The sequence below is a fragment of the Cuculus canorus genome, chromosome 24, assembly GCF_017976375.1.
Source record: "Cuculus canorus isolate bCucCan1 chromosome 24, bCucCan1.pri, whole genome shotgun sequence".
NCBI lineage: Eukaryota > Metazoa > Chordata > Aves > Cuculiformes > Cuculidae > Cuculus > Cuculus canorus.
In genome coordinates this window covers 164,622-186,798 of record NC_071424.1, presented here as the reverse complement: position 1 = coordinate 186,798, position 22,177 = coordinate 164,622, and the positions used below count along the sequence as shown (strand labels likewise).

At 54.9% G+C, this 22,177-nt stretch overlaps 1 protein-coding gene across 5 annotated transcripts in view; it reads right to left on the bottom strand.

Moving 5' to 3' along the window:
- ATP2B4 (ATPase plasma membrane Ca2+ transporting 4) overlaps nt 1–22,177 on the bottom strand; it is a 50,953-nt gene that overhangs the window by 8,617 nt on the left and 20,159 nt on the right. For 3 of the 5 annotated variants that reach the window (XM_054087291.1, XM_054087292.1, XM_054087293.1), the window contains exons 2-21: nt 19,693–20,144; nt 15,789–15,986; nt 14,712–14,969; nt 13,844–13,969; nt 13,559–13,684; nt 11,750–11,785; nt 10,598–10,759; nt 10,263–10,477; nt 9,929–10,171; nt 9,567–9,808; nt 9,024–9,258; nt 7,620–7,799; nt 7,249–7,336; nt 7,000–7,106; nt 4,729–4,920; nt 4,406–4,619; nt 3,788–3,999; nt 3,179–3,286; nt 2,631–2,813; nt 246–335 (exon numbers count right to left, since the gene is read on the bottom strand). In XM_054087291.1, coding sequence (XP_053943266.1) covers nt 246–335; nt 2,631–2,813; nt 3,179–3,286; nt 3,788–3,999; nt 4,406–4,619; nt 4,729–4,920; nt 7,000–7,106; nt 7,249–7,336; nt 7,620–7,799; nt 9,024–9,258; nt 9,567–9,808; nt 9,929–10,171; nt 10,263–10,477; nt 10,598–10,759; nt 11,750–11,785; nt 13,559–13,684; nt 13,844–13,969; nt 14,712–14,969; nt 15,789–15,986; nt 19,693–19,888 — 3,411 coding nt within the window. In that variant the 5' untranslated portion in view covers nt 19,889–20,144. Of the gene's footprint in view, nt 1–142; nt 336–2,630; nt 2,814–3,178; nt 3,287–3,787; nt 4,000–4,405; nt 4,620–4,728; nt 4,921–6,999; nt 7,107–7,248; nt 7,337–7,619; nt 7,800–9,023; nt 9,259–9,566; nt 9,809–9,928; nt 10,172–10,262; nt 10,478–10,597; nt 10,760–11,749; nt 11,786–13,558; nt 13,685–13,843; nt 13,970–14,711; nt 14,970–15,788; nt 15,987–19,692; nt 20,145–22,177 lie in introns of all 5 variants that reach the window. The other 2 variants (XM_054087295.1, XM_054087294.1) reach the window with 2 other exon arrangements.

Genomic DNA, 22,177 nt, shown 5'->3' with positions numbered 1-22,177 from the left:
AATGCTCTGCCGCCCCATCCTTCATTTGGGAAATCAGTGTGCGAGTCAAGGTTTAGAGGGAGAGAGAACAGGCTGGGTTAGGTTGGTGCAGGTGCTCTCTGTGGTTATTAGAAGTCATGCATTGTAATAGACTATCACTCACTGCCCGCAGGAGGAGATGCAGCAGCAGCAGCAACAGCAGAAGTGGTGGGAGTGGAATTGACGGAGGAAAGGGCTACATGGGTTGGGCTAGAAACATTTTTTACATCGTGGTGCTGGCTCACGATGGAAGGCTGTCTCCTGAGGGCTCCCTGCAAAGAGGAGGCGCCGGTCTGGAATGTGTAAACTACGTCCATCTGCAAAGAACCAGAGAGTGAGATAGCATCGCCCCGGCCAGAGACAGGGAGAAGGGTCAGGGGTGGAAGGGAGCAGGGAGATTGGGCAGACACACGTGGACAGGAAGGAAAGAAGGAGGATGGAGAGGTGGGGAAGAGAGGAGAGAGCCACCCTCCCACCCCCGCACTCTGGTAAACCCACACCGGATTCAGCTGGTGTTTCTGGGAGCAGAGGAGAGGTTGGCTTCCAGCCTCTGTCCTGCTCTCACAGGCATGAGCGGGACAGGTTTTATCCCACCACCAAGAAAGAGATGGCAGCTGGGAGGGTGTGACAGAGGAAACACCTCGGGTGATCCCGGCAATCTGCAGTAGAAGTAGATAAATAGAGAGGGTGGGCAGAGGTGTGAGCTGGCAGCCGGTGGCTTCACAAAACTGCACTGGGAAAGTTTCTGGTCCCTCGGCCCCATGGGACATACAGCTGGGAGGCTGGGACACAGCATGTGCCTGCAGCTCCCACGGCAGCCAGCCATGCTGGAAGACATTTCAACATCTCTCGCAGGCTCACAGCTCTGCACAGGGTTCAGAAGCCGAGCTGGTAGGCAGGAATGCAGCAAGGAAACACTCTTGGTGGGGGTCCACAGTGCCCCTGTGGATGCACACCGAGGCCGGAGGAATCGAGCAGCAGCCAGGTGCCACTGTGGCCTCCCAGACACTGTGCAGCTGGCCTATCCCCAGCCCCGTGCCAGCTTTGCATTGTACCAGCTTGCCCACACGGCTCCTCGGGAAGAGGCACCTCCTCCAGGCCCCCGTGCAGCTCTAGTTCAGCCCGGAGGTATTTTACACTCTGCAGTTTGATCTCCTTCCATGGAGGGACTCTCTTTTCCCCAGCGCATCAGGCTGTCCCACAAGAAAAAGCCCCAAGCTCTCACTTAAGACATGCAGCCTTGGGATAGAAGTCCTCAAAACTCTTGGGCTGGACCTGTTGGCCGCTGTGCTCACAGCGCAGGGCATCTCAGCCAGAAAGGAATTGCTAAAGAGGCTCCAGGATATGACAGCATCCAGGAGTGTTTTTTATGTTACAAGAGATCGTTTCAACCCACATCCATCACGGCTGCAGGGAGAGCTATCTCAGAGGCTCCAGAAGCAGGTCATTCATACCTACCAGGCTCCAACCCATCTGGACTGCTTCTGAAACAGCCTGATGCTCCCAGTACATCTTTCACGTGAATAAGCCTGGCTGAGCCAGCGTCCAGGCTCACCTGGGCCCCCAGAAGAACCTGGCTGCCCCTCGCCACTCACAACAGGCAGGGAATCAAGGTTACACCTCACCTCGAAACCATTAAGAAAACACCTCACAGAGGAGAAGCAAAACAAACATGGCACAACACGGCTGCTGTACATGTCCGAGTCCCTGTGCCGTTTTCATTATCTTTATTTTTCAGAGGGCCAGAGGAGAAGGAATGAAAGGTAACACAGCAGCCTTGAATGCCAGGGGCTGCTGGGGACCTACAGCTTTCCTCCATGGGGCTCCTCTGCTCAGGCCTTGAGGAAAGACAAGGGGCAGCAACTTCACTGTGGGGACCTCTCCCTGCCTGGCCCAGCCAGCATTCCGGAGGAAAAACATCCTTTCAGGAAAAACTGAGTCAGGGAGAAGCAGCTGATGTAAAAACCGTTAGCAGATAAGATTCTTCTCTCCTTCTGTGCTGTGGGGCCAAGAGCTCCAGGCAAGGAGCCTGGAGAGCTGGCAGGAAAGGGTGACAAGAGCCCTTGGCCAAAGGGCTATCAGGAAGGACAGACAGCAGCAGAGGAGTGAGACCAGAGAGTGTCTCACACAGGCAGATCCCTCCTAGGCACGTTCCCCACCAGGAGAAGTGTCCCAGCATGTTCCCCACTTGGAGAAACGTCTCAACAGCGACCAAAATCAGCTCCAACACTGACCCACTGCACAATCTAGTGAAAGCCCAGGTGGCTCCATAGCCTTCCCACAGCTTCTGAGCCCCTTCCTCTGCTGCACACAGTGCCCATCGGCAGTGCATCCAGCTTCTTGCCTGCAACCAGCTTGGCCTCAGGCTACAGGATGCTGTGCTCTGCATAAGAAAAGAGATGCCTCCCCCTGCCCCGAGCTGTCCCCAAAGGCCAGGCTGTCCTGCTTCCCCAACCCAGAAAGGCACAGGCGGTGGGAGAACTCTAGACCAGGAGGCAGTGGCATCCTCCAAACAGCACCTGTAGCCGCTTTCCAGACAAAGCCCCTGGAAAGAAAGAGAGAGAGAGAGAGAGAGAAGGAAGAGCCCCACAGGACCCGCTGCCCCACAGTACCTGTGTCTGTATCCTGTTGAGACCCCTGAACCACAGGATCTGCCCGCGCCGCAGCTCCATTTCAGCATGATCGATCTCATCCACATCTTCAGGCAGCTCCTCCTCTGGGATCTCCTCCTTGGTGATGCCGTGGCCAGCTTCTTTTAGGAACTTCAGGTGGCTGGTTGGGACAGTGCAGATAAGCTAGGGGGAGGCAAGGAGAGAGCAGTCCTTTAGCTTGCAGGCTAAGGCAGCGTGGAGCCCACCACCAGCCTTGATCAAGGAGAAGCTTTCCTGCAGCAAGGTGCCAGGATGCAGCCAAGAGATGCCAGGACTCGGCCAAGAGATGTCACTGCTGGATGTGCCCCACTGCAAGCAGGGTGGGAATGAGGAATAAATCAGCAATCTCCTCTCCTCAGTGCTTGTGTGGTACTAGGACAGAGCATCACCCCGTTCCAAAGCGTCTTTGAATAAAAGCTGAGGAGAACAAGGGCAGCGGGAACGGAAGGCTGGGCTGGAGCATGCCATGGCATGGAGGCATGTGGCACATTTTTCAGATTGGCTCTTACCTGGCCCCAGAGTAGCTCTCCCACTCCAATAAAAATACACCAGAACCACTGGCTCAGGGTGAGCCCAGAGCAGCTGAACGGCTTCCCACCGAACTCCACAATGATGATCTACAGCACAGGAGAGAACAAGTCACACACTGGGGAGCTCCAAGGGATACACAGCATAGCCACAGGATGAAAAGATCACCTACAGCCACAAATCCTTTTCTCCCTTCTCTGGGATCATGAGAGAAGTGAGGACCTCGCATCAGGCCAGACTGGACGGGGCTTTGAGCAACCTGATCCAGTGGGAGGTGTCCCTTCCCATGGCAGGGGGGTGGAACTGGATGGGCTTCGAGGTCCCTTCCAACCCAAATCATTCTATGATTCTATGATCTAGGCTAGTAACTTTACAGGACAGCAGAGACATGTTAGCTGGCTGGCCCTGGCACATCCCAACACACTTTAGACCCTGATATTCAGGTTTTGATTCACCAAGAAGCTCCTGGAGAAGAATAAGGAGATAGGACAGAGCTGTGGACAGTTGACTGCAACAGACAAGTCCTGCCTTCAGCATGGTCCCCTCTCAGCCCCACCATCTCATTCCCCAAGCTGTTTCCACAACCTCACCTGAGCTGCAAACGTCCCCAGCACCACTGTGCAGAAGATAGGGTTGCGGTAGATCGACTCAAAGACGTTCCTCTCCCCATGGATCTTGCGTGCATTGATCTCATTGAACAACTGCATCATGACAAAGGTGTTGAAGACGATGGTGTAGTGCTCAGTGGGTGGGGAGTGGAGCGGGGCGTTCCGGCCACTGTCAATGTCGAAAAACTTCTCCCCTAAGCAGACAAGGGGTTTTGGGGAGGGGTTGGGGAAGGGCAGGGAAGAGAAGATGAGATCCTGCTCCTTACTTCTGCTTTGCTTTAGTGGATGTGGAATTAGGATCCCAGGCTCTTGCTGAAGATCCCCTGACCCAGCTGGAGCCTCCCATGCGAGCCCCACTGAACTTTTACTTCCTTAAACATGTTGAAAACCTACTGCCCTGACTCAATTGTCTCTGCACCCAGCAAGATCTTGAGCAGATTCATACCCTCAACGTGATTCCACTCCCTTAACGCTCTTCTGCTTCCTATCCATCATTAAATAAGCTTTGTCCTGGCCAACATGAGGTCACCAAGTGACAGCCAAGAACAGGGATCCCCAATGCTGGTGAAGAAAGGAGCTCACAGGAGCCTCACAGCTCACCTGCAAAAAGCAGTGTGAAAATGATAGTGAGCTGGTACACCGCGTGCCCCAGGATGTTCTTCATCATGGTGCGGGAGATGAGTGGCTTGTTACGGCCGTACGGCTTGCGCAACAGCAGCGACTCAGATGGGGGCTCTGTGGCCAGGGCTAAGGAGGCAAAGGTGTCCATGATCAGGTTCACCCACAGCATCTGGACAGCTTTCAAGGGAGAGTCCTGCAGAGAAAGGAGGGAAACCATGTCACGCCACCAAAACTGTCCTCTCTCCGCTCCCTTTTTTGTAGGAGCCACTGCTCTCCTCCTGACGAGCCCAGCAGCCCCATACCTGTGTGATGCAGGCGCCTGTGAAGGCCACGATGACGGCCACGATGTTAACGGTCAGCTGGAACTGCAAGAACTTGGAGATGCTGTCATAGACATTGCGTCCCCACATCACTGCCTTGACAATGCTGGTGAAATTATCATCCGTCAGGATGATGTCCGAAGCCTCCTTCGCCACATCCGTGCCCGCGATGCCCTTGAGGACCAGGGAGAAAGTGATGCAATGAGTCATGCTCATGCTCAATGTCTGTCCAGTTCTGCTTCTTCCCAGAAAGAGCCCCAAGAGAAAGAGAGGAGCCCCAGGAGTCAGAGGAGCCGGTGCCAGTCCTACATTTAACAGCGAGTCCTGCTGTGGCTGCACCAAAGAGAATGGAGGCTCCAAATCAGAGAAGCCTTCAAAACCAGACAGCAGCTAAGCTCCAGAGCCAGCGGGCTCTGAGTCAGCACAGCTTTTCAGCCCCCCCGACAGGGATCACAGAGCAGCAAAGTTGGAAAACAGCTTCTAAGTGTGGCTTCCTCTTTATGCCGGGGAACACCAGCATCCCAGGCTGGGCATCTCTGCTGCAAGTGAGGGTTGCAACCCCCAAATGAAAGAAAGAAAGTTCAACAGCCCACAGCCCCAGCACCTTCCTGGTGCCTTCTGCCCCACCTGAGGTACACAACGGCCCTGCAGCAAGCAGGGCTGCTCACAGCCTCCCAAAAGTCACTTGCAGCATCTGAGAAGGACACAGTTTGTGCCGCAGGAGCTGGGCTCACTGCATTTCTCGCTGCCAGCACACAGAGGCGCTCGCTTTGAAGTCATTAAATGCACTAAAGCAATGCCTGTAACAAGCCGGTTCCCTTGTGCTTTCATCCAGACGCTCTCTTGAGACTCACAAGACCCTTCTCAGATTGGAACCCCCTGTTAAAGGGCTTTGGAGCAAACGGGACAGAGAAGCAGAAGGTACCCCACGTGCCGTTTGATCCCTGCTTTCTGGAGACCCAAGGGCAGCGCATCCCAGTGCCGAAGCCCCCAGCAAAGCCCAGTGCCTGGCCAGGGTCCGATCCTGGACGTGGGAGCAAGGAGCTGTGCTGAATAGTCCTCAAGAGAAGAGAGTCTACCTTCTGCTGTTTGTCCTAAAGGCTCCAGAACTGCACTTGGATATTTAACACCTTCATAAAACCCTCTACGCACAAAACATTTCCAATTTGCACAAAGCTCCCTATGTGGGCTTGCAGCCGATGGCTCCTGCTCACATATACAAACTTAAGCAATTCACAGGAAAACCATTAAAACAGATAGGTTTATTTTCTTGCTTCTTTCAGACAGGGCAAAGAAAAGCAGGAGACCAGATGATCAGAGTTCTTCACCATAAATAAACTGTCCCAGTCAGTGTCAGCACCACGCTTGGAGCCTGGGCTGCCTGTTATGAGTGTGGGTGAAGAACTGCAGGGATACACCAAGTCACGCTGATTTTCTGGGTTCCCACAGATCCCCTGGACCACACAGCTCAGGTCCCTGCCCTGGGTGCTCTGCAAACACCATGTCAGCTTCAGCTTGACACAGCCCCTCCAGATGGGACAGAGGAGCCCAGTCCTAAGTCGGGCTCTCAAAGAATCACAGAATGGTTTCGGTTGGAAGGGACCTCAAAGCCCATCAGGTTCCAAGCCCTGCCATGGGCAGGAACACCTCCCACTGGATCAGGGGCTCCAAGCCCCATCCAACCTGGCCTTGAATACCTCCAGGGATGGGGCAGCCACCACTGCTCTGGGCAACCTGGACCAGGGCCTCTTCACCCTCACAGGAGAGCATTTCTTCCTGAGATCTCATCTCAGTCTCTGCTCTTTTAGCTGAAAACCATTCCTCCTCATCCTATCTCTGCACTCCCTGATCAAGAGCCCCTTCCCAGCTTTCCTGGAGCCCCTTTCAATCCTGGAAGCTGCTCTAAGGTCTCCCTGGAGCCTTCTCTTCTCCAGGCTGAATAACCCAAATTCCAGCCCTTGGATCATCTCCGTGGCCTCCTCTGGACTTGCTCCAACAGCTCCACGTCCTTCCTGTGCTGAGGACTCCAGAACTGAACACAGGGCTCCAGGTGGCACCTCACAGTTGCTTTCCATCAAGCTTTGGCTAATGTAAAGTTCACGAGAATTAAATCAAACCTCCAAGAAAGTTTCTTTTTAAGTCATCCTATAGATTTGGAAGAGTCCTACTGGTCCGGAAGTAATTTCAGCGTTGAGAATAACTGAGCTTGCCATTAGTTTCTCACCCCAGGGAAAAACCACCGCCTATCCGTACCATGGCAAATCCAACGTCAGCTTTCTTCAAAGCTGGGCCATCGTTGGTCCCATCTCCGGTCACAGCCACCACCTGCCTCTGGTCACCAACAGTGCTGTCGATAATTCCTGAAACAGAGACAAGTGGTTCAGATAAAAACAACCCCAGGGGCAGGCTCCCAGCAGCAATGATGCTGGAAAAGCACCGGGGCGGAGCAGGATGAGAGACTTCAGTGAGAGGCAGCAGCTCGGGGAGCTGGCAGGCACTCACCTTTCACGAGCGTGTGCTTATCTGTCGGGGAGGAGCGGGCCAGCACACGCAGCTTGGGCCAGATCTTATCCAGCTGTTCTTGTTCAACCTGCAGGACAAAGCACGTGTGAGAAAGGGAAGAGACCTCTCCTAGAAACTTTCTGCCCCACCAGAGAGCAAACCCCAACTGGGATGGGACGGCGCCTTTGCCCCCAAGCACCCAGAAACCACTGCCACTGTGCTGGTTGAAGATCACAGCAAGCTGAGGAACAAACTGGATTTATCCAAGGAGAGGAGGAAAACCCATTTGGATTCGGTGCTTTACGCTGCCAGGGCTGTTGGAAGGGCCTCCCACCTCTGCTGTGGAGCAGGACCCAGGACTGCTTTCCCACCTCTCCCTTTTCATTGCGGATGAGCCGGTTGAACTCCTTCCCCTCCAGGCACAAGAAGTCCTCCCCTGGCAGCAGGATGCCACACTTGGTGGCAATGGCACGAGCGGTGTTGATGTTGTCCCCTGTCACCATCCGGACGGTGATCCCTGCACGCTGGCACTTCAGGATGGCGTCAGGCACCTGGGGGACAAGGACAGAGTCAGGAGGAGCAGATGAGCACCCTGGTTCAGCACTGGTTATTCCAGGAACCTGGTGGCTCCTCTCCCATCCTCCTGGGGATCTGGAAAGGGCCACGGTGGGGTGAGGAACCAGCAGCCCACCTCATCCTTGTCAGCTTGGTGTTCAAACCAGGAACGAGATGCTGAACAGAAAACTCCCCACAGAATGAGCTCAGCCATTTATCCCTGGGGTGTAGGGAGAAGCAACCAGGGACCAGAGAAGATGCCTACTCACTGTTGTAACCAAATGGTCCTGCACGTCCTGCACTGCAGCCTCCTGCCCTCACCACAGCTCTTCCAGACTCTTTTGTATGTCCAGAGCAGCTCCTCCAGCACAGACAGTGCGAGATCTTCCAGCCCATGCTCCAAGGGGAAGCAACCTCAGTGCCTCCTCCCTGCCATGCCCAGATGCTGGGCGCCAAGCCACAGCCCAGTGATCCATCACAACAGGGGCATTTTGTCCACCTCTGGCCCTGCACCACTCTGGCAGCACATTGCTGCACTAATGGGTTTATCTATTATGGAGCGGTTGGGGAAGAGGATATTAGTGAGAAATTAGCAAATTGAATCAAGGGCCTCGAGAGCTAGTGCAGACGGAGCATTTGTAATGCAATTCCCAGACCCAGATACTTGAACATCTAATCAGGAAAGATGCAAGCAAGGCAGGAGAGCAGGAGCAAGCTCCAAAATGTAATCAAGAGGCAGGTATCGGAGGATTTATTGCATTAGCCCAGCTGCTGGTCCATCGCCCCTGTGGCAGAGGCAGGCAGCAAGCTGTGAGGGCAACCAGCTAGATCAGCCCTATCCCTCTCCAACACTTTCTGTCACCCTTATGTGGTGTCTCCATCAGTCTTTATGTGGAACCAATCTGGCTTGTGCACAGACCGCTGGTAGCAGCTGAGGGGAAAGTATGGGTGGAAACACCCTGCCACCAGGTCATTTTGTCCAGGTATGAGAGAGAAATGCCAGCAGCAGGGAGTTGGTAGCATGGGGCACTTCAGGGAGGGATGCAGAGAATCATAGAATCATTAAGGCTGGAAAAGACCTCTAAGACCATCAAGACCAAACATCAAAGCTGCTTGTGTCTTCATAAGGGGCTCATGGTCCTGAGCAGCAGGGAAAGGGGCCCCTGGCCCAGGAACAGGGCTGGGGTGGAGGACAGCCAGAGCACAGCCTGTTTCAGTACCTCTGGCCGCACAGGGTCCTCTATGCCAACCACAGCGATGCAGGTCAGGTCAGACAGGATCTCATTCTCACTGTCCCAGTCTGGCTCAGGTTCAGCAGAGAAGTCACGGAAAGCCAGGCAGATGGTCCGCAGCCCATGGCAGGCCATGGGCTCTATTACCTTCTTCACCATCTCATCCCGGTCCTTCACCTTGAACACCCGGGGTTCACCATTCTTATCCAGGATCCTGGTGCACCTAATGCAGAAGCAGGATGGAGGGTGAGGTAGATCAGTTGTAGCAGATGCTGCCAGCTTAGCAGCCCACTCCCTATCACCCAACCTCCCCATCTGCAAAACAGGGGCATCCCCTTACCCACAGCTCCCTACAGCTTTACTAAAGCTACCTAGAAGAGATAAATGTGGCAGCATTTCCCAACAGTCACCTCCCAGTCATGGCAGCTAGGCACTCTTCACCCTGCAGCCCCCTAGAACAGCCTTCCAGGGCATCAAGAGCCTAAAGCCCATGGGACAGAGAGGACTAGAGTAGGAAGAGAGGACAGTTACTTGCGGAGGATGATCTCAGAGGCTCCCTTGCTGTACATGCGGAAGCCGCCGTTGCCATTCTTCAGCACAGTGCTCATGGACTTGCGCACCGAGTTGAAGGTGTAGACCTTGTAGAGCTTCTCCTCTGGCACCTCGTTCCGCACAGCTTGGTAATCCTGCTTCAGGTCCAGCACAAAACCCAGCAGGGCACACTCAGTTTTGTTCCCCACTTGCCGAGGTAGCCCGCCTTCCTTCTCCGGTGGCTGGAAGGGAAGAAGAGAAAGGAAAAGCAATGCCAAATCTCAGTGTGGTAGGATGGGAACTGCAGGGATAGCCAGCGGTAGGAAGGCCAGAGGACATGAGGCAGTGCTTTGCCAGCTCACCAGGATCTTGGACGTGTAGGCTGAGTTGATGGCGACACCGTTGACTATGAGGTCCAGGACCTTGGGCAGGATGGCTTCGGGGTCGGGGATCTGGCGATAGTGAGTGTCCCCTACGTAGGCCTGCACCACGGTCATGCGGTTCATGGTGAGTGTGCCCGTCTTGTCCGAGCAGATGGCAGTGGCATTGCCCATAGTCTCACATGCATCCAAGTGTCTCACAAGGTTGTTGTCCTTCATCATTTTCTGCAACAGGCACCACAAGCAGGAAGGTCAGAGCCAAAAGCCTGAGCTTACCCATGGTGCTCCCAGTGACCTCGCTGCATCATGGTCTCACCTTCACAGAATAGGCCAGGGAGATGGTGACTGCCAGTGGGAGCCCTTCGGGCACAGCCACCACCAAGACGGTGACACCAATGATGAAGAACTTGACAAAGTACTGGATGTAAATTGGGGTGCACTCTGCCAGCCAGGGCCGTCTCTGCACCCCAAACGTGTCAATCACAAAGTACAGCACTAAGATGATGACTGTGATTGCTGACATGATCAGCCCTGAGGGAAGAGATGGAGCAGGAGGTGAGGGGACACAGGGGAAGGGGACAGCCCCTTCTCCCCACACCAACTGAGCCAGAGCTGTGATGTGATGGCTCATCCCGGGCCACTGCCTCTCACCCGCCTTCCCGATCTGGACCGCCAGGCGCGTGAGCTTCCCTTGCAGCACAGACTTCTCCTTCTTGGGCACCTTCACCTTCTTCTTCTCCTTCTCCTCATTTTCCACCCCTTCCTGGCTCTTCAGGGGTTGGATCTCTAAGGCCACACCATCCTGAGTTTTAGCTACAGCCCAGGGCAAAACAAGACACCACGTGTGAATAGGAGAGACACCAGGAAAATCTGTAGGACACCACTGCGAAACATGGTGGTGAGAGAGAGAGAGAAAACCCAGAACAAGAACCACTCCCAACGACAAATGCATCCGAGCTCATGGAAATCTCATGTCCTGGGGCCCTGCCACCTCTCTCTACAGGACATTTTTCTGCCATTTACCCAGTCCCATGTATAAAGCATCTTCAGAGCTGACATTGGTGATGTGACCCTTGCACCAGTCACACCTCTAAGGCAGTCACTGCAAGAAACCCTCTGGCCAAGCTTTGGGATGGAGGCAGGTCTTTTCTAGTCTTCCCCATAGGCCGCTTTACACCCTGCAGAGATGGGGAGCAGTTTGGGCTGACCTCAGAGAGGTTCTGGTCTCCCCAGTCCCCTGAGGAGCATCCCCACTCCCTCCCAATGGCCAGGCCCCTTGGGACATTTCATCCTGGGAACAGCAGGAGGAGACCCACATCTCTCCCCCAAACTGTGCTCTAACACAAACTCTGCAAAGCTTCTGATGGGTGCAAGGGCTTCAGAGACACCAGGTCATGGCTGTGGTTCACATCAACCTGGGTGAGGTTTGCCCAAGAAAGAGATGCTTTGCCAGTGGTCCTGGCTGCTAGAACAGCCCTGTCCTCCCTACACAGAGGCTTTGCCCCACACAGGGACAACATGGCAATTGAGGAAGGCAGCCAGTCCCATCCCAGCTATGCTCAGCCCCATTGTAGGGTGCCAGAGGGCACTGCCATGCCATGCTGGGGCCATCGGCTGTGGGATTGTTGCACCCTCTCCCAGGACAACGAGGCGAGAGTCCCGCCAGACCATTAAAGAGCACAGACTGATAGAGAGGGAGGAAGGAAAGAAGGAAGGGAGGGAGGGAGGAAGGGAGGGAGGAAGGGAGGGAGGAAGGGAGGGAGGTAGTGTGGTGCTGGTTCAAAGGATGGAGAGGCTGGTTACCTTTGTTGCGATTTTCGGTGGCTCCGGTTTTTTTACCTGTTCAAAGAGAGAAAGGGTGGAGGGCTGAGCACACGGACCCATGTTCACCGTCCGGCTGGTGGGACAGCCCAGGGACAGCCCTGCTCCAGGGGACTGGGCACTGCTCCGGTAGTGTCTGTGTGCAGGGCTCAGCACCCTCCAGACACCATGCATGCCTTGGTCTGCTGCTCACGGCACCAGGGATGGTCCAGAGCTCCCCAACTCCCCTAGATGCCCCATTCCAAGGTTTTAGACTTCCCCGCCTGCAAAGCACCTGCTACAACCCCTGTCAGTGCTTTGATGGTGTCTCAGGCCTTCAGGAAGATGAAACCACACAGCAGAGCTTGATCTCCATATACAGCATATGCTGAGTACTGCTGCCCCTTGCCTCCCGCTGCCGATGGGTGTGAGCGGATCAGCAGACCCTCCGTGGGCAGCACTGCGCCCAAGGAGGAGGGCTCTGCCCGCCAGGGCTGTGGTGGGGAAGATCTGCACACGGGGTCCCCAAAGTGCCTCCACAACACAGGAAGCACAATGCTGCTGCAGTCTAAACAAGCGTTGAGTAAAAAGGGGTTTCCACACCTTCCCCCCAGCCCTACAGTGGGGGATGAGCCACTGAAGCCCCCTGCCCCACTCTGCCTCCAAATCAAGGGCTGCAAGGCAAAGGAGACAGAGCTGGGCTTGCTGTGGGGCCGAGTCACAGAGCTTGAATGCTGGGAAAACACCAAGCACTGTGCTTGGGCACCCGGCGAGCTGCTGCTCAGCTCCAACAGCAACACCGTTCCCACATCTCACCCCATACTCCCACCTCCAAGCTGGCACCTAAACCCTAAGAGCTCCACAGCCACCAAACTCCGGCAATGCGAGCCAGATGCCTACCCAGAGTGAGCGGAGCTGGAGAAACCCAGCACACATGCAGTCCTGAGCTGAAACGGCTGCCAGGAGAGACCTGTCAAGCCTGGCATCGGCTCCAGGAAGGGCTCCCTGGCACAGGGATGCCTGCAGAGCCAGCGATGCCAGCCAGCAGCTCCCTCCTGCCAGCTCCTCACACCTTGTGGCTGCTCCAAGTGAGCTCAGACCTGCTGAACAGGGGTGCAAGGATACAGGAGAGAGAAGAAGCTTCCCAAGTCTGGCTTGCATTAATGCTGGCTTTAAAGCTGTTATCGGAGCTAGTATGGAGCAGGGGAATAATTAACAAGATGTATTCAAAAGTATTCAAGTCCCAGCATGACTGGGAACACCTCAGCCCATCTGGCTGCTCTCCTGCCCTCCACTCCCAACACACAGCCCCTCCTTTCCCTCTTGCCATCCTCTGCACCTTGCCTCCTTTCCCAGGGTGCTCAGGGCACATCAGCAAAGATCTTCAACAAAGTCCTCAGGGTGCTGGATGGGCAGACAACCAGGACTCACCTTCCCACCAGAGGTGGGCAATGAGCACGGTGCCATGGCAGTGCAGGGCATCGCTAGTGGCCACTTTTCCCTCTGAGCCATGAAACCCCTGTACCCAGCAACTCTAGGCTGCAGCTGGCTGGAGAACCGAGAGATGGAGCCGTGCCTGAAAGAGCTAGCAAGCGGAGGTCTGGGTGCACGGGGGATTTTCCTCAGGCAGCATGATGCCCACGCAGCAGGTGAAGGGTTTCCCCCCTTGAGAGCTCACCATACCTGCCAGGGTCACGGGCACTAACTGTGTCCCACAGATGTGGGCATAGCTTGTTGCACACCAATGGATGCTTCCCAGGAAAGGGAGAAAGGCAAATGGAGGGAAAAAGCAGATTCAGTGGATCTCCTTACCTTTCTTCACCTTCTTTTCCTCATCTTCTCCTCCCGCACCCAAGAGAGTGAAGATGATTCCTGTCTGGGAGTTGATACCCACGGCAGTCACCACCATCCTGCCGGAGCCCTCCATCACGTGGGTACCTGGCACAGCAGGAAGGTCATAGTGAGACAGGACACAGACATGCAGTTGCCATCTCTTCCCCAACACCAGGACACCAGAAGTGGGAGCAGCCACGTCATCACGGCACAAACCCAGCCCAACCCTGCACTGACCATGCAAGAGCTGCTCAGGATCCTCACCCGAAAGCAGCATGGGGTCTTTATCCAGCGATTTCTTGACTTGGTCTGATTCCCCGGTCAGCGAGCTCTCATCTATTTTCAGGTCATTGCCCTGGATCAGGATCCCGTCTGCTGGCAAGAGATCACCTAGGAGAGGAGCAAAGAGGGGGTCAGCCCTGACCCGGGCAGCCACAGCTCACCCCTGCCCGCCCCGTCCTGAGAGGAGGCTTCATGTGTCAGCAAAAGGACTCAAAATTCAGCCTCAGACCAAATCTAGAGGGAGGAGAAGCAACACATAGGTATTAAAAATAATATCAAACAGCTCCAAAATCTTCATTGATGTATAAAAATATTCTTTTGCTCAGACAATGCTTCCCTCGTGGTTTTACCGAATCAACACCACATCCTTCCCAAAGCCTCCCAATACATCCAAACCATTACATGATCCCATCGTCCACCCAGCGAGGTAGAAAAAAGCCCTGTGTGAAAATCAATGCTGTGTTGGACCAACCTCTTTCCTGACAGGAGTTGTATGCGATGAGTATATCCCTAATAGAAAAGGAGCAGGATCCACTTTCGAACAATGCCTACATCTCTTTCCTAAGGGAGATGTTCACCAACAAGGACGTGGTTGTGAAAACATATCTTTTTTAAGACCAGCAGACCATTACAGAAACCCAAAGCTGTGTGCACAGCTCCCAACTTCAGGCTGGCAAGCAGCAAGGTGAGCAAAGCTCCATCATCTGCACAGAAGCATCTCACAAGCTGCAAAACAGAGTAACTGGAGGAACGCTTCCCTCAAGGCAAAAGGGCTGGCAAAGCAGAGAGGAATAATCTCCAGGCTCCTGAGGTGGAGGGACAGATCTCAGCCACCATTACCTTCACTCACCGTACTTGATCTGCGCGATGTCTCCCACCACAATCTCAGCCACTGGGATCTGAATCACCTGCCCTTTGCGGATGACCGTAAACTTCTGCTCCTGCTCAATGCGGCTCTGGAGGCCCCGGAATTGTTTCTCCTTGCTCCAGTCATTGAAGGCAGTCACCAACACCACGATAATCACCGAAAACAAGATAGCTGCCCCCTCGATCCAGCCGGCCTGTGACTCGCCTTCGTCCTCCACACCGCCCGTTGACTGGCCACACACTGTGGTCAGAGAAAAAAACTCATTTGCACAATGAGACACTCACTTCCCCCTGAGAAACACACAGAGCGGAGCCTGGAAGACAGTTACTCCTCCCTGAGCTGGTCCAAGGGCTTCCCCTGCTCTCAGGAGACGTTTTTTTTGACCCTGGAGGCATTGAAGATTTTTTCTCTCTTTTGAACTTTTCATTTTTGGCAGAGATTGGGCTGAGTGAGTTGGATGTAAACAGGGACAACTGGCTTCTATTTCCAGTTGCTGCACCCAGCCCTCCCTTCACTGCATGACCCTTGAGTGAGTTTCTGCATCCCTGCATCTCTGGATCCCTGTTCCTGCTTGACTCCTCCAATGATACAGAGATACGGCGCCATGGAAGAGGCACTTGCCCAATGCCATCCTTCAGCCACATGTAGGGTTCATGGCTGGGAAGAGCATTCCTTGGCCAGGGGGAGGTACCAGGGAACAGACAGCTTTGTCTGTCCATGTTCAAGCCAAAAGAGAAGCCACATGAGACTTGGGAAGCCACTGGACTAAACAGATCCCTTGCTGTGGCACCAGCTGCACCCAGACACGTCCATCAGTGCAGGTCCCTGGACATGGATAGGACCACACCAAGGACGCCTGCGGTGGGGAGAAGCCACCACCTAAAGCGAGAGCAGAAGTAGCTCCTCGATCCATCTGGACTAGGGTGCAGGGACCCATGGGGTGACCTTCTAGAGACAGCACCTGTCCCAAAGCCATGCTCCCACGTCACCAGGTACAGCAGCTCACGTGGGTCCCACCCACGAGCATCCCACCAGGCTGTGGGGACCTCAGGGACTCACGTTCATTGTCACCACCTGGAGGGTGGTAGAAGGACAGGCCCAAAGAGATTATGGCTGCGATTTCCAAGATGATCAGTGTGACGTCCTGAAGTGCCTCCCACACTAACTGCAGGAATGTCTTGGCCTTTTTTGGAGGAATGAAGTTCTGGCCGAAGACCTGCCGCCTCTTCTCCAGGTCAGTTGGGTTCCCGGACAGACCTGGAGAGGGAGAGATGGAGATGAAGGCAATCCCCACCACTGGCCCCCTTCAGTACTGGTGGAACCTTCACATGGGGTAGCTCCATGCCTGTACAGAGGGACCCAAGTCAAGGCTTTGGTCCTTCACCCACAGGGCAGGGAACATCCAGCCAGTGGGGCAGGATGCTGGTGTAGCCACAGGCAGGAGAGCACACAGTGGCCGGGACGAACACATTGAGCCACCTCTCCCTGGAGCTGCAGCCTTGTGAAGCACCCAAGCGCCAGTTAATGCCAGTTGGCACTGGCCGGCTTGTTTACATGCTGCATCAAATTAGCCATAAATCTGGCACCGCAAGCAACGCTTGGAGCTGTCAGAGCCACCTGATTCCTCTCTCCTGCCAGCTTGGAAGAACAGCCGCCGAGGAAAGCGACTCTGCACAGCAGGAGTGTCTCCGAGCTCAGCCAAGCCCCACAGATAGCAGTGATGGGGCAGTGTGGCCAAGCCAGCTCTCACTGGGACCCAGTGGAGGAGACACAGGGGTGCTTCTGCTGGAAAAAGGGTGCTGGGAGCAAGAGAAGGAGCAGAACAGCCATGAACGGGAATGCTGCTCTCTATCTGCACACCGCAGAGAGGGGAGCCTGAAGCCCTGCAGCAGAGGAAAATGAGCAGAGCAGCTTTCTCAGCCCTCCCATCCCAGCCAGGGCCAGCAATGGGAGACAGCAACTAGCCCCACTGCCTCCCTGGCTACTCCTGCAATAAAGCTGATGAGGTCCAAGGTGAAAGCAGCTTCCCCTGCCCAGCACCACCTTAGTCCAGTCCTGTGCTGAGCACCCCCTATTCTCCACCTTAAGATGGCCCATAGGGCTCCTGCCAGCTCCCGAGATGCACCGGGCAGGTGGCTGTAATGCCTGGCCCTGGATACATCCCGGTGCCTGGAGCAGCCTGGCAGAGATGTCCTCCCAGGGGAATGAAGCCCTCCCACTTAGGGGAGGCCTCCCCACCAGCTCCATGTCATCCCAGCCAGGACAAAGCAGCAGGATGAACCCCATTCCCTCCCAAGCACCCCCCTTTCCACTGCGACTACACCCTGTGACTGCAGGGAGGAGACACGCTGGCAGAGCTGCCGAGCCATCCCCACCCAACCATGACGAGGCAGCAGGATCCTGGGATCTCCCAGCCCCGATTCCCGCCCAACATCCTTGGCAGGACGAATGGAAAATATGGCTAACAGCCACAGCTTGACTCATGCCGGCGCCTGGGCCACGGAGGCACAGTGTGCGCCGCAGGCAGGCGTGCCGGGCACACACGCGCTCCTGCACGAGGACATGGGATGCTGCCACAGGGCAAGAGAGGTTGCACATGTGGCTTTTCCAAAGCCCACGTCCCACCCACAGGCATGATCCCAGAGCTGGTCCCCACCCTCGGGGCGCTTTCAATTTATCTGTGCTGACACAGAGAGAAAGGTTGCAAAGAGCAGAAGCCACAGGCAGGTACCCTAGGCACACACCATGACTGCAGGCTCCCAGCAAAATCCCTCTTGGCTGGAGCCACGAAGAGCCTGGAGGCACCAATTAGGAATTTTGGATGGATGCCACAAGTGACAGCAAGGGAACTGGTCCCCGATTAGAGAGGAGGCACTGCAGCTTGGGAAAGATGCTTCTGGGTAGCAAAGCCTTCAGGCAAGGAGCCTCTGGAGCACGTTCCTTGCCCTGGCTAAAAAAAGGAGGTGGCAGCAGCCCCGAGAGCCGTTACCGCCAGCAGGTGAGTCAGGGCGGCGTTCCTGTCACCCAGGGGACACTGGGAAGGGAGACGCTCAAATCCATGACTCACAGAAGCTGCCTGTGTTTCGCTGTCACCACTGCCCTGCTCCCATTCCCGACCCAGCTCGGAGACCGGCTGATGGAGGAAGTGGAAAAGCAGCACCCAGCACCAAGCCACCCCATCACCAAACCCCTTTAGGAGAAGCATCTAAGGGGTTGGGGTCCACCGACACCTTTTAGGACAAAAGCCAGAGCAGCAAGTCCCAGCAGATCCCCCTGTTGATGCTGGCCAGGACCTCCCTGAACAAACACCAGCATAGAGAGATGCCATCCTACGAGGGCAAACCACACCAGGGACCCCTCAGTGTGAAGGCAGCCCCCAAGGGGACTGTGGCCGGCATCTGCCAGGCTCCATCACACTGCAGCATGGATGGAGGAGGAGCAGCAGCATTGAGAAGCAGGAGCCAAACCACTCCAGACCCTGACCATAATGTATTTTACAGTGGGGCAGGAGGTCTGAGGGAGTCCCCAGGCAGGCTCCTCTGGTGACAACCAGAAAGAACATATAGCTCCATGTTCCCTGCCAGAGCTGTGCACCATCCCAGTGGGATATGGAGCAGAGGGATAAGGAGCACGGGATTGGGTACAGACATTGGCACAGGGCTGCCCACTGCAACACGGAGCTGGGACACACACACGGTGGTGCCCTATCTCGTAGCTCCCAGGGTTTGGCAGGGCTGTGCCAGCTCAGGAGGGGTTGGCAGGCAAAGTCGGGCTCAGGGTGAAGTATGAGTCAACCACAGCTCTCCCAGAGGGAAACAGCCCCAACACCACACATACCAAGACACAGCCAGCACTCCACACATTGAATATCTTTCACTAAACACTGCCTGGGATATTCCAGCTGCAAACAACCTGAGCTTGACAGCCCTTCCCTTTGCTCTCTGAGGCAAGCAGCTGCCTATGGACCCTATTCCCCATTTTCCAAGTTTCACCTGTGGATACACTGAAGCAGGGGACATGCCCTCAGCTGCAGCTTCCCAACTTTCCAGGGTTTCCCTCATCGTGGCACTGCAGCAGTGTCATGCCAGAGAAGCACTTGTGGAGAACCAGTCTTGGCATAACAGGAGACAAAAGCCCACAGGTGCCACAGGCTGCCTTGGGCTTTCACTCTTCCTAAAAATCCCAGTTGTAGGAAATAACCTTTCTTTGCTTTCTGGACTCAGTCAGACACTGTTTGGGACAGGCAACAAAGCTCTTCTCCAGAGTGAGAGGGTGACGCAGCGATATGCCGAAGGCACAAGATACACCAGTGCCTGAAAGAAGCGCTTGGGATCAAAGAGCAAGAGCTGTCAGGCTAAGGCAGAGCCTTTTTGGTTCTCTTCCCCTCCTCCTCTCTCCTCCCACCCCCAAAGGAGTGTATTCCCATTTTGGCAGGGTCAAACACATTGTTTTGTGACCTGGACTTGGTATTTCCACCGGGACTCCCCCCTTCTCTAATGACATCCCGATATTGTCTCCCCTTCCCGGTCCCACTCACAGCTGGGAAATGCACTAATCCTCGGCTTACAGCACTAATAATAACCGGCAAGTTTTTTGAGCTGAGGCATACCCACATCCCCCATCCCACACAGACACCACAGGAGACTCCGCTACCTCCTTGGGCAGCCTCTGCCAGTGCCTGAGAACCCTTTAGGTGACAAAATTTTTCCTAATGTCCAGTCTGAACCTGCCCTGGTGAAACTTGAGGCCATTCCCTCTTGTTCTACCACCTGTCATTTGATTAAGCTGGAGGGAGCCATCTTCCACTAGGCTTGTGATGGGCCTGGTGCAATGGGATGGTGCTTTGAGGTCAGCCACCATCCTTGAGCCACCAGCTTGAACCTTGCACAGATCCAGCCCAGAAGCACCAGCCAGACCTGAGAGGGTGATCCCACACCTTGGAGACCACAGGATGGCCACTTACCTTCAACTGGCGATGTCTTCAATCTCTTGCAGACATTCTGCACACCACCGTAAGAGTCATTGAGCCGGGCAACTGCCTCGGCACTCCTCAGCTCCATGAGGTTCCTGAGCTCCACCATGGAGCAACCAAAGTCCCCCTCATGGTTGCCTTCAGCAACCGAGTTCCCGGGGTGGTGGTCAGCCACGTTATTTGTCATCTTGCCAATGCAGAGGCGGTGATGCTGACTCGCGGCTCCAGTAACGCCCTCCTTTGAGGGTCCGATGGGGGGATGCTCAGTGTGGCACCTTTCCTGGGGGCTTCCTGGGTGAAGCGGGTGCCTCTATCCAAGCCCAACTTCTCCGGATAAAGGTGTAAACAGGATGTGCATGTTACCGCGGAGGCGACCTTAGCAACAACCAGCGTGCATCTCCCGCAGAAGGAGGAGGGCTCCCTGGATACCACAGCAACTGGAGCTGCAAAAACAAAGATGGGAAACAAAAATATCAGCATTAGGAGGCCTACTAATAAATGCATGCACCCCGAGGGATGGACAAGCGGAAGCAATGGTACCCAATGGTGGACACCCACCAGAAATAGCATGGTTTGGAGGTGCTGGCTTGCTCACCCAGCTCCAGGGGACAGCATGATTTGACCAAAAAAATTGGATGAGCAGAAGCTGACCTTGCAGGGAACTCAGACAAGCTTGGTATGGACCGAAGCATTTCATGGGCACTCAGCCACGCTGCGGGGAAAACCGGCGGCAGCAGCTCCGGGACCAGGCAGGAAGGGCACCCAGGTGGTTCTTCACTCAACCCCCAGCTGCCCAGCCCAGAAAAAAACCCGCTCCCATTCAGTTTGGTTTAAAAATACATCTCGACAGTGGAAAATAGCTGCTTCCTCCACAGGCTGTCGTCCTTACTGTATTGCCAACAGGTAAGCAGAAGGGTCCCAAGATAGCCAGCACTGATGAAAAGGGGCTCACAGCACCCAGCAAACTTGTAATCAGTGGAGAGATTTGGCAGGAGCCAGAGAAACCACTAAAACCCATGTGTTTCTCTAAAATGAAGAGGTTTTTGCCCTCGCAGGCTGTGCCTTGGGAAGCCCTCTGTACTCTGCTCACAAGCTCTCACACCATCCCCTTGAAGGCAGCAAGTGGGCTTTCAGTCTCAGCTCTCAAAGCCCCATCAGGTTACACACCAGCCTTTCCAGCAAGGGCAGGTGAGCGCCAAAACCACTCCCACCAGCAAGACCCGAGTACTGGAGCCAGGCAGGGACCATGAGTATTCCACAGCTCCCCACTTCCTTGGGGGTTTGGGGTCATCCACTGGCATCCAGGCAGAGCAGATGGATGCTAGGGACAGCTGGGACACAGAGGGAGCAGGCAGAGCAGCACAGGGCAGAGGGACAAAGGGCTTTCTCTCGCTGAAGGCGCCCTCTGGCTCTGGTCCCTAGCTCAGATGCCAGCAATGATCCTTCCAGACACCTCTCCAGCATTAGAGAGGCAAACAGTCTTCAAGGGAGGCTCTTTATGGAGAGAAAATAAAGCCTTTCCTAGAGCAATATTCATTTATAACAAAAGGGGAATGGCCACTAAGGCAGCATTAGCGCTGAGACAAAGGTGGCAGAGCAAACAGCCAGATGAGAATGGGAGTAAGAAGGGAAAACACACATCACTGCTTCCCAGGAGCACAAAGGGTGCATCAGCCCTCAGAAACCAAACAGACGGGCACCAGATCATCATGGGGCCATCCCAGCACTACCCTGGTCCAAATGACCCCAATTCCAGTCCCGGTCACACCAGCTTTGCAACACCTGGGGCGGCAAGACCAAAAAAAAGTAAACTCCTTATACACACAACTCAGGGTCTCACCTCTGTGAGCAGCTCCTCTCCCCACCAGCAACGCCCAGGGTGCTCTCAGCATTATCAGGAAGTAACAGGCACCAACTGAACCTCAGGGACACCAGTGACGCCACCAAACGGATGGGGAACATAGGGATGTGCTCCCCCGACACCACTGTGGCTCCCGGGGCAGCCAAACTTGCACTCTAGGGGCAAGAACATTGCTGCTGCCCCATCAAGCAGAGATCATCAGCACCAGTTGGGGCACCAGCATCCCTGTCTCATCATCCTTGGCCATGCCCAGCCTGGTCACCCACAGCTACTCAGGGAGCTGAGCTCATCTATCATTTAAAGGTATGAAAGCTGCCAGCAGCAGGAGGTAGGAGCTGACAGGTCCAATTAAGCAGAATCCTGCTGATTAAGAGGAAAAAAAAAAAAAGATAATTCCCCCTACCTCACCACATTCATTTTTCCATCTTTCATAGCAGCAAACATCTTCTGAGGAGAGCTCAGAGGTTAAGACAAAGAGAGTTAATTAAAACTGTAATGACCTAGTCCATAATCACCCCTGAAGGAGCCCCCAGGGCACCGATCATCACCAGCCAGTGCCCAGCTGTGAGGCTCCTTCCCTCCAGCAGTGCCAACCGTAGGGACTCCATCAGTCAA